At 42.4% G+C, this 12,027-nt stretch overlaps 1 protein-coding gene across 2 annotated transcripts in view; it reads right to left on the bottom strand.

The window, feature by feature from the left end:
- The window catches only part of ADAM12 (ADAM metallopeptidase domain 12), a gene marked incomplete at its 3' end in the record, with an annotated part of 167,553 nt that overhangs the window by 16,099 nt on the left and 139,427 nt on the right, over positions 1-12,027 (bottom strand). Inside the window, exons 12-14 of one of the 2 annotated variants that reach the window (XM_079536500.1) lie at positions 11,488-11,665; positions 6,573-6,662; positions 5,829-6,024 (exon numbers count right to left, since the gene is read on the bottom strand). In XM_079536500.1, the coding sequence (XP_079392626.1) occupies positions 5,829-6,024; positions 6,573-6,662; positions 11,488-11,665 (464 nt within the window). The remainder of the gene's footprint in view (positions 1-5,828; positions 6,025-6,572; positions 6,663-11,487; positions 11,666-12,027) is intronic. The other variant, XM_079536501.1, reaches the window with a different exon arrangement.

A 12,027-nucleotide genomic window follows, 5' to 3' on the forward strand; every position in this document is an offset into this window, starting at 1 on the left:
CATGAAATAATTCATAGCACAATTGGGTCATTGCCAACAATTGCCAACATTTCATCTACTCCAATGCACAGACTTCTTCTGAGGAGACAAAGTGGCAAGGATGTACATACATTGGCTAAAAATCTTAGCATTTATCTGCTGGATACATTTTGTACTTTTGATAGATCAGCCAAACTGAAACAAGAACACAAAGCAAATTCTGTGATAGCCTAAAGGCTGAGAGTTTGCCATTTTCACAGTGTTCCTCAATCTTTAACAGAGGCAGAATTAATGTTCCATTTTTCAGATGGTCTGAGCCACTTGCATGTGTGTATGCCTGTAACTGGGGACGCAATATATAACCCATTTAAAGTGTCCTGAAGATTTCATTATAAACATTCAAAGAAGAAGGAGGCTTAAAAAAAGGGGGTCCAATTCCTGAAGAACATACAAATATGATTGTAAAACTCCCAGTTAGCGTGGCTCTTTTCATTGATAACTTGGAGATTAAAGCCTCAATTAATTATCTGCATTTCACAGTCAGAAGCTTGACTAATACTCCATACTGCCAAGCAGCAATCTAATGCTATTAAGGACAAAAAATTAAAACGTGGAGAGGCTTAAGATGGCACCCTCTTTTCAGTCTGAGATTTGTACACATTGAAACTGGAAAACCCCAAAAGGAGGGCAAAGAAGGAACAGAATGTGAGCTGCTGGTTCCCTGGAGAGAAGGACAAGAGCCTGAAATTCCTTGGAAGATTATTATCAAGCTTGCTGAGTTCAGAATTTTTCTCAAAGCTGGAACTGTTAAAGGGACTCACCCAGGACTCTTTCACTTCTTTTCATTAGACCACAAGCAGCAATCAAAAAATCAACAAACGCATCCAGACAAGGCACTGCGCAAAAAGCAACAGTGAAATTTACATTTTCAGCATATAGATCCCCTTCATCTTTCCAGGCCAGGCACATTAACTATTCAGATGATGCAAACATTAACATATGCATACACTACTCCAGTTTCAGAATGCAAAGGGAAGGAAGTAAAGAAAAACATACTGTAAGTGAAAGCCCAAGTAAAGCACCTTGCTTTTTTCTCCAATATCTGCAATGATTGACCTCCTTCAGACCCACCTCACCTCACCAAAGGAGTAAACCACCCATCTACCATGAGTGCTACAGGTCTTCTTTTTCCTGCTGCCAAAAGCAAAATGCATGCCTCACATCCTGCTTTTTGACCAATAAAATACTTATTAAAAATGGCTGAAATATTGAGATTTTAAGGTATTTGCCTTCTCTTTCACCTGCTGAAAGATTTTATTTTTTGACTGTACAAGTCAAGGATGTTACATGTGACGGAACGCAGCCCACAGGAAGAACACATCTGCAGCATCCTTGCAGGGCTCAGCCAGCAAGCTTTAACTCCAACCAATATTACTTGACAAGGAAATGGGCTTCATGGAGCACAAGGAAATGCTCCCCTGCCAGGCTAAGAGCAGTCTGGTTATGAAACACCTGGTACCCAACAATCAGCTGGGGCCTGGAAACAGAAGTCTAGATTCAATTCAATTTCATCTCTATCAAATCAAAACACATGGTAGATTAGGATTCAGATGGCTGTTCCTTCTCCCGACAGGTTTCTCACAATATTTGGACATTTTTATAAATGAAAACATAGACTCTAAGAAACGGAACAGATGGAGCGACCAAGTTAAAAGGAAATTTTCAGAGGATGCTTAAGGATGAAAATTGTAATGTCGTGTTTCTGGAGGAAACCTATTTATCATGATTGCAGCACATAAACTGCAGCAGAAAGTCCCGTCTTTCTCTATTTCACTGCCTCTATGGGCAAAGATAAGATGGTTTGTGAAAGATTTCCAGTGGATATTAAGTGCCTTGAACTTGATGAGCAGAGTTTATTTCACTTTGCAGTTGATAATTACAATATCGTCACAGGGTAATTAAGGTTCTGTTGGCCTTTGCACACAGCCTTATTTGGGGGATTAAATCAGCCATTCGAAACTGCAGCAGGTCAGAGCTCAGCACCTCAGCTGTCATCCTGGAGACTTTTTTTTCCCCTCCAAATGTGTTTATTGAGGAGTGAACTCCTTCCACCATCAGCTTTCATAAATGGAGATGTTCTGCTCTCTCGGAAGCGGTGCAGAAATGCTGTGTCATTTCAGATCACTGCAGGACCTGCTGCAAGGAGCCAACATCATCTCCCAGAAGAGAAGAGAGAAATTCCTGTGGTGCTGATTGCAAGAATGAAGAAACACCATTTACCAGGCTGTAAGTGGAAACTGAGATGTAGACTCGGGTGCCAACACTGTCTTATTAAAAAACAAATTATACGGTGCGTGTAGGTGAGGAGGAAAAGAAAACCTCACTCAGATGAGAGTTTTGTTACTCACAAGCACCGTGACCAACTGTATAAATAAATATAAGCATAAAAACACAGCTCTGTGTGTCATGCGGTTTGCACCTGGATTCAATATCTCATTAAGTCTGTTTTACTGCACCAGTGACGCAAAGCAAACTTCCCCAAGCCCCCCTTGGCCTTTCTCTTCATCTTGGTGATCCCTGCTGTTAAATCTGTGAAGAGTGAGATGGGGCTGAGCCAGTATTTTTGCATTTAAGGAGGATGCGAGCTCTCACTAGCTCTGAGAACAATGATTTAATGCCTTTCCCATCCCTACAAGCAATTAAAGGTGTTGCCATTAGTCTATGACGATCCAAACAGTTTGATTTCACAGGTTATACTAAAACACCATAAAATCTGAATCTCGTTAGGCAAATTTGCATTCTTGCGAAAAACCAGCCACAGGCTGGTCAGTTAAGTGGGATGGGGAACCCATCTGTTCTGCTTATATGGCTGTACTTGGAAAAAATGCATCATTGACAGGGCTTTGTCATAAATATTGACAACAAAATTAAGATTGTTTCCGCCTAAACAAATGGCCATGTCTACACAACAAATTTAAACATGTTCTAATTATTAAGTCGATGTTTGCCATTGGCTGCCCCAAATCATTGCTTTTTTGCCTTGTGTGAAAAAGCAGGAAAACACACTGTCAAAGCTGTCCTTGTTTTTCCTCAAGAATCATTTTCTTGTCCATGGAGAAAACGCCAAGAGTTTAACACTAATAATCTCCTACCGCTTGATAATCGATAATTTCTCTCTCTTAAATAGCTTCATCTGCATTGCTATTTGCTCCCCCAGAATGCCAGTGGACTACCAGGCATTACAGAAATGCATTCCTGTTGATGCACTCCTCAGTTGCTGCTACCAACAGGTCAGTTGGTATATAACAGATCAGTGCAGTGCCAACATTTTGAACGGGAAACAGGAAAGGTTGCAAGTTCTTAGGGTTCTCTGAGCTCTCTGGCCTATTGCAGATAGGGAACAGCAAGAAGTATTCCTCCGTTTGAACTGAAATTATCTGCTGAAAGTAACAAAGAAACCCGATGAAATGCAAGTACTCCACTCTGGAAACAGATCCCTACTGCTCAGTCTAACGTGCGAGCTCCAACCAAGCTCAGTATTTTTCTTTGGTGCTAAAAATATTAAGGTTGACATGTATCATTGGGCATCTGTAAGCCTATGAATAAAGAAAGATAAATAAGAGAACACACTGATAAGGAATTCAATGTGCTGAATATGGTTTTAAGAAAAGTTATTGTATTTTGTCCTGCATGGCTTTCTCCTGCTGAGAAGAAGAAAAGCAGAATTAATGTAAAGGAATTAGAGTGTATTTTCTCTTTATGGTATAAAATTTTCATTTAAGAACATACAACTGCTCTTTCATCCAACCTCCAACACACATGGTTGTTAAAAAAAAATTTTAAGCAATTATGGGAATCTAGTAAAAGGTTCAAATAGAACTTTTTCATACAATGCCCAAAGACAACATCTCAGTCTATCAAGTCTCTTCTTCAGCAAGCGAGCTGGAAGGAAACACTTTTCTTATCTGACCCTTCAGGCAGATGAGATTTGGAATCTCTGTTTTCCAGCCACATGGCCCATGCAGCCCATCTCCCCCTCTTCTCACTCTTTATCAGCTAGTCCATGTTCCAGCTAGCCAGTGTGAGCAGGTGGGGATATCCACAGATATTCAGAACACAGGCCTTGTTTTTTCATGCATAATCTAGTTTGCTTGAAGTTGGAAGGTTTACTGACATGATGTCTAATTCATACCTGCACCACTGAGGTCAGAAATAAGACTTTTAGTTTAGGTTCTGGCATTCTGGTTAAAGTCTGTTGTGACCATTTGAGCTCTGCTCGTAATAAAGTTATTTTTCTCATAAGGAGACCCACACAGCCGTGTCTGCTGAGGCTCCAGGCACAGCAGTGCCTGCTCAGTTGTCCAGAGAAGAAAGACAAGAAAGATGTGGGGGAGCTCGGGGGGTGCTGGAAGACGTGCTTTGTTCAGAAACAGACCTAGCAAGGGAGCTGCAGTAATTCAGCTTCTGACCTTTAGCTGGATTTTTCTCAGCGGCTGAAATTACTAACAGTACAACTGAAGAACTTTCCATGGCATGGGAAAGTGGTTCACAAGGAGGGTTTTGCTTTATACGAGAGAAAAAGTCTCTGTATCCAGGGGATTACAAATCCCAGCATGACTCAGGCTGGAGGCTATAACTGTACATGCCTGTATCAGCTCTTATTACCTCTATGACATGAGAGGGATTTGGAGGAGTGCATCAGAGACGCAGTTTACTCCACGTAGGCAGTTTAGTTATGAGCAGGAACTCTTGCTAGCATGCTTGTAATGGGTACAAGAGTGCGTTGTATCTCTCCTGCTTTCCTTATCCATGGCATTATCTCCCAAGATGCTGTAACAGCCTTTTACAAGTTTGCAAATTGTCTGAGTTCTTACACAGATAGCAGATAAATCCTTAGTGGACTTCTGATGGGGGCTCTGACCGAGGGAAACATCTGTGTGTCATTAATTAGACTGACACTTGAGTTTTGAAATAGAGCAAAAGGCAGTGTGATACTAAATTGAAAGAGGTTAAAGGAGCAGAAAACGTTAACATAAAAGAATCTAGCACTAAATAGCACTCCTTTTTAGGGAAGTTCAAAGAGCTTCTTCCATTTGAGAGACGGGCTCAGTGAGAAGCTGAAGATGTGACTTGCCCCCAGCGAGGCAGCAGCAAAGTGCAGAGTTAATATTGGTGTGTCAGGACAGAACAAGGAGGTCAACAGCTTTCCTGGTTACCTGCTCAGGATAACCCAAGGGCTCACTGACTGAGATTTGTGCAGAAAGTGAGTGAAATCCTGTGGGAAATAAGACCTCCTGCTTCAGAGCATCCTCTGCTAAGAGGACTGCTGGGGGGTAGGTTTATAGGGTGATATCCATAGACTGTGTGCACTCAGTGCTACAAGAATCTCGTGTTAATGTTAAGTGCTGAACTCTATTTTAGGAGGTCAACAGACACGTATGTTCTACGGATGGAGCAATTCAGAGCACAGGTAGAAGCTTACGTACTGGTCTGAGAAGGGATGTGGCTTCCATCTGTGTCAGGAGCATTAAGCAGTTTAGAAGGTGAGACAAGGGCATGTCAAAGTCAGTACTGAATTATTTGCCTCAGCTCACCTGGCCATGCATGCCGGTGCTGCAGAATGAACCTATTTACTGCTGCCTTCTACCTCCTGCTGCAATGAATGAACACGACTGCAAATCAAGGGGAAAATGAATCACAAACTGATTCCCTCATTGTTCGGTTCTCTGTTTCAGAGAAGAATAGGTGCAGATTGGTTCTGTATCAAATTCCCCCAAATCCATCCCTAATCACACACAACTTTTCCTCGAGTCTGCCTGATGAACAGCACTCCTGGTGCTCAGACTCACCCTGGCCCCAGAGGGTGATGCACTGCTGCTCGTGGGTCTGGCAGATGCCGTTGTAGCAGTAGCCATCCACCCCGTGGCACGCATGCCCATCATGCAGGTACACATTAGCTGGGCAGTGAGGGCTGGCTCCAGTGCAGAACTCTGGCAGGTCGCAGGAATTGCTCGACTCTCTGCAAGAAATCCCCGCTGGTTTTAACTGCAAAACAAAGATAACCTTGGCTGCTGTCATGTCAATTAATAGGAGCCATGTGGTGGTGTAAGCCACGTAGCCATTGGCTCTGCATCAACTGAATGCAGTGGACGGCATACAGATTACTGGCCAGGTTGCCCAAAGAAGCTGTGTGCCCCATCCCTGGAGGTGCCCAAGGCCAGGTTGGAATGAGATACTTAAGGTCACTTCCAATGTAAGCCATTCTGTGATTCCCCATCCATACACTGGACCTCCCCAGTACCCAACTCATGGGGGCCAACACCCATGTAAGTGTGAAAAACATTCAAGTATAGAAGTTCATGAAAAAGAAGTAGCCACAAGTAGCACAGGCCTCCTTAGAGAAGTCAGTTGCTCTGCCTCTTCAATAACTGTAAGAGTTTTGTTTTTTTTTTTAAACTGCTCACAAGAAATGCAAATGTCTTAATGGTTAATGGCATAATTTGTTGGTTCTGCACCCTTGCTTACTAGTCTGCAGTTAGGAAGATTATGATATTTTGCCTGCCCCACACCAGTGACCATTTCCATCAGCTCACCTTGCAGTCTTCGCAGCAAAGTCCATGTGCACACACTGCTCCTGGCCTCAAAGTGCAGGTGGTTGCATTGCAGCACCGGTTTGTACATTCCTGGATGGGGATAAATTGAAAGCAGACAACTTTCAGTTGCAATGAGCTGTAAATCAAGAGAGGCTGCTTATCTCTGAGAGGTGCTATAGCCCTGCCAAGAAAAGTTAGCCCTGAATTCATGAATTATGCATAAAATTCTATAACCTGATCCAAGCAGCCTTGTTTGTCCTTAGATCCTACAACTGCAGTAATTGTAGTAAAACCAGAGAAGCCATTGAGGAAGGCTGGTTTATCCTAGCAATGAATCTAGTCTCAAATATCACGAACGACACAGGTATGCTGCTACCAATTCCCACACAATAATATGGCATTTTATTTCAAGGAAACCAGTGGAATTAATTCATTGCCTTCAGTGGGGTTCACCCGAGCTGAGGATCCCAAGCTGCAGTTACTGAGCATCACCACTGCAGCTCTCTGCTCTGTGCTATTTGCTCAGCTCATTTCTTGTCTTGCGTGGAAGCTGATGTCTGCCACAAAGAAAGACAATGACACAACTCCATGTAATCTTCTCTTGGGGTATTCCAGTAACAGAGCTTAGAGAAAAATACGAATTCCATTATTACTTTTACATCCCAATTTCGTAGTTATGGATTAGACAGTTGCACGTGGGCTTTTACGAACCTTATTCTCAGTAGAACAAGCTAATAAGAAGTTTCAGAAAATAATGGAGCTGCTTTTCCAAGCTGATACTCTCAAGCTGCAAGTTACATCAGCTGTGCTGGAATCTCAGCTCTCTAACAAAAATAGCAGCAGATAAAATTGCTCTTCAGTTGCATTAAGACGATTTGACTTCACAAGGGATCACTAACAATGCAGGGAACGCAAGAAAAATAAATGGGTGAGAATGATGTTCACAGCTCAAGTATTTTCTTGACTTTTGTAAAGCCTTCTAACTGGAAGACAGGTCTACTGCTGTACTCCCAAATAACCAGTGAAATAATTCTCAGCCTTTCCCTGTTTTCTGCCTGAATATACAAAGATATCTGCGCTGCTCTGAAGCAGCGGAACAACTTCCTGCACCTATTTTTGATCATGCTGGAAGGCAGCAGGCAACACAAATACTTCTGTGCAGCTGCTGTATTTAAGAAGGAATGTTCCTCTGCACAGAAGCACATCTTATAAATTCATCTCAAAGGCAATCTGAGAAAAGCAGAGTGGAGCAAAGCAATGTCAACCCAATTAAAGTGCTTCTGAAAGAGTCAGCTCCTGCACCCCATCATCAGGCCATCCACAGAGCAGCCCAAGGAAAGCAATTGGCATTCCACAGACAGTGTGGGATAAAGACACAGTTTCTTTGAACGATGTTACTGCAGCCTTTCAGATTTCCAATTGCTCTCTCACTTATTACTCATTGCAGGGGATGAGCTTGGTAAATAGTTTTTGTGCCTAGGCTATTAAATTGTCAGGGATGGTTTTAACATAAACAGGCGAGCAAACAGAAAGGGTTCAGGAGGTTTTTGGAGGCTGGAAGAGAAATGGCCACCATCTGAAAGTATTGCTCTCAAGTAGTGCATTATTATCAGTCACTGTTAGCAGCAGCAGTAGTGAGGGGAGGTGGGTTTCTTGGTGTAGGTCTCCTGGGCTCATCAGAGCACCTCAACCAGGCAAAACCAACAACTATTCTAGCATCCTCTGCAGTGGCTTTGGACAGGATATCTTGGTTTCACCCCCACTTTTCTAAGGACACAAAGCAGACCACCTTAAGCCAGACGTTGTCATCCCCTGACAACAGCCAGCAGAAAATGCTTACAGACAACAATATAAACACACAGATGTGTGATATGTGTGATACCTCCCCCATCTCCTGGTTGGATCCCCACACATTTTTAGCACCTGCAACATTTGCTGGAAAGGAACTCACAAGTAGGTGACTGGGTCCCAGGAGCAGCTTGTTTGCAACCTGCCATTTGCTAACTTCATTTGCACAGTTGTAGCCAGAGGCAATTGCTCTCTATTCACTCCTTCCAATTCACTCATGATTTTATCAGCTTCTGTCAAATATTGTTTTATTTTCTATCTTTCCAGGCAGAGCGCCTCCAAAAATTTGAACATCTTTGTTGCTTTTTCTTTCAGTCTTTTCATTCTGCTTTATCCTTCTTGAAAGCAGGGAGAGGTAGGAAAAACTGTACACACAGTTTCAGTCACAACATGCTGCAGATTTATAGCAGCCTACCAGTGGTTTGTTTTGTTTTCCTATTTCTTCCCTAGTAATTTCTAACAGCCTATTTACCCTTCAGACTGCTCGTGAGCACTGAGCTGACATTTTCATGAGACTATTTATTGCAATAAGAAGCCTTGTTCCTCCTTGGTCAGAGTCAGTTCAGAGTCCATCATCCTATATGTGATGTTTGGATTACACATCACTCTGCACTGAATCCCATTTGTCACCATAATGCCCAGTCAAGCTGTCTCAGAAGGTTCTCCTGCAGTTCTTCACAGACAGCTCTCAGCTCTACCATCCTTGCTAATATCATCAGCGAGTTCAAGGCCATTCCTCTTCCCAAGCTGTTTACCAATATGCTGCATTGTGTTGTTTTCCAGAACACATCTCATGGACACATCACTGTAGATCTCCTTCAACTGCTGAAATTGATTATTTATATGTGCCCAATACTTCCTTTCTTTTAACCCATTTTTGTCCAAATCCTACAGATCCTTAGTCTTCCAATGAGGCCTTGGTCTAAAGCCCCTTTGAAGTCCCAACAGGCAGTAATCCCTTCCCACCCACTCCTTAAGTTATTCAGAGCACTGTGATAAGATTGTAAGGCAGGACACCTGGCACAAAAGCTCTGTTGACTCTTCCCTGGCATGTCACAGCTATTCAGACAGCAGCTCTTTATTACATTTGCCAGTAATTTGCTTGGAACTGACTTCTCATTTATTGATTTGAGGTTTTCTGATGTCCCTTGCAGCTTATTATAAAATTAGCCACATTTGTCACCTTTCATTTCTCAGGGGCCAAGGATATAGATATATATAAAGATAGATAGATACAAATATTTGCCTTCCTCTATCTTTGCATTTATCTCTATCTTTACATTAATCATCCTTCCAGAGACACTGAGCACACTGGACGTTTTTGGTAATATAATCCAAAGCTAGGTTCGCAACATCATCCCTTGGTCAAGACTCTTGGCCTGGTGACGGGCATGCTAACACCCATTATACTCAACAAGATGACTGTTGAATATGATCAGTTGCATCAGCACCTGATGCACGAGGCCACAGTGTGGCTAGAGGTGACCAGTCAATCCCTATGGCATTTCCAGGGTTGTCCAAAGGCTGGGAGGTGTGCTATGATCATGGCTCTCTGCCCTCACGAGTGCACTGCTGTCCTGCTGAGGAATCTCAACACAGGGCTGATGTTTTGCCTGGGGAATATAGCAAAGCTGTCGTTTGCTTGGCAAGTGATACACTTCAGCACCTCACCAAAATCCCGAGGGCAGAACATTCTTTGGGAAATATCCTTACCCACAACCTATATCTACGTATTCAGATGCACTTAATTCTGAACAACGAGAAAACAGCTACCATATGTCATTGTACAGCTTTCCACACCATAACATACTGCACCACTGTTGACAAAACTCAGCTGATACAAATGACTGGATAGTGAATTATTAAACGCTCTGGTGGTTTTTCGGCACAACTCAATTTATAGCAGTAAAATCCAAATTAATTTAATTGGGCTCAAGGTGCAGTTTTCCAATATAACTAAGAAAGAAAATCACAGAAAGAAGAGGCAAATCAAGTCAGTGCTTGCTGACATTAACTGACTTTGACTTGGAAAGGTATCGCTATCATTCAAAACTGAAAATGAGAAAGATAACTGGGTTAGAAAGACATTTGCAAGCTGCTTGCACTCTATTGACTTTAAACTAGAAGATAAGCCTGTTTCCTCCAACCTTGTTACCCTGAAGAATGAGTGAACTGTCAGGAAATCCTTATGGCTTGTGTAAATCCAATACACTGTATAGACAGGATACAGCAATATCTCGCTGTTTTAACTGCCCCAATCTATTTTGTCTGCAGAGCAATATTTATCACAGGAAACAAATCCCTCATCTACTGATGTACTTAACTCAGATAATCTGGGAAAAGTTCAATACATCCAATGAATGTGGGAAGCCAAAGGGATATGAATGCGTGCTTATATGTTATTTGACCTCCAGATTTTGCCTATCTCCTCCTGATCTGAGCAGTTGTCAGACACACTCACTAAACTAAATGAGATGATCTTTGAAGTAGTAGCAATTTTTCTGGGAGACAGTAAAGGCTATTTTGTTACTGGGGTAATTGGCTAGCAGCAAAGAAAAATCTCACAGCAGAAGAAGGAACAGTATTGTACCTAAAACCTGAAGCTGACTTCAACAGAAGAACACCTAAGCAATGTTAATTAAGTGGCTTCGCACTTATAGAAGCAAAACTTCTATTAATGTTCAATATCCTGAGAAATTTAAGCAACGTTAACAAATTTATTTTGGATTTATCTTATCTTAGCTCGTACGTAATGGCATTTCTGTTGTTAGGAACATGACAGTTGGCCACGGCTGGTCTGCTGGACAGACCATAAAGACTTTGTTCCCCAATAGCAAATGGAGCATATGCTTAAATTAACGCCCTGCCTGACCTTCAGCAAGAAGAAGACAAGCAGAAACTCCCTGCATTGCTGAGGCTTAAGCTGATAGATAAGATAGAAAGCAGAGAAGGGGAAGTTCTGCTTCACACCAAATGGTCTTAAACACATCAATCCAACTCTGGAACTTCTCCACTGTTAAAACCCCGCAGACAAGAGATGAGTAGTAATTCTCAGGCAGCGTCTTACATCAGGCTCCCCACAGTCGCACTCCTCTCCATCTTCCACGTAGCCATTCCCACACTTCTGTCCACCAAAGGACTCCTTGACTTCAGGCAAGTTAAACAGACACATCCCCACTCCTTTCTCCAGGCTGTTTTCCAGGTCCTTTCTACTGCAACTGCTGAACACCATGGGAAATGGATAGCTGGAAGAAAAATACATGAAAAGGATTATAAAAAAGAAGTACTATCAGATGAAAACATCTCTTCTCAAGCCAGTGACCTTTCAGCACACCTGTGCACAAATAAGACGGTGGCATTCAAATTTTTAACACTTTAACACCACACTGAGACATAGCATTGCACTGCATGACAACAGCAATTTCTGACTGTAAGGAAGTGACTGATAAGGACTGGGAGCTTTCATACTTGGCATTCCTTCTCCCACTTCTGCACATGTAGTTACAGAGCAAATTCTGACCAAGACCCTGGAGGAATGCTGGGTTTGCAAAGGGGATTCTAGCATTTGGAGGACTGCAAAACATCCTAAGCTTTCTTGGAAAATTTC

Source organism: Tetrao urogallus (genome assembly GCF_951394365.1).
Source record: "Tetrao urogallus genome assembly, chromosome: 5".
NCBI lineage: Eukaryota > Metazoa > Chordata > Aves > Galliformes > Phasianidae > Tetrao > Tetrao urogallus.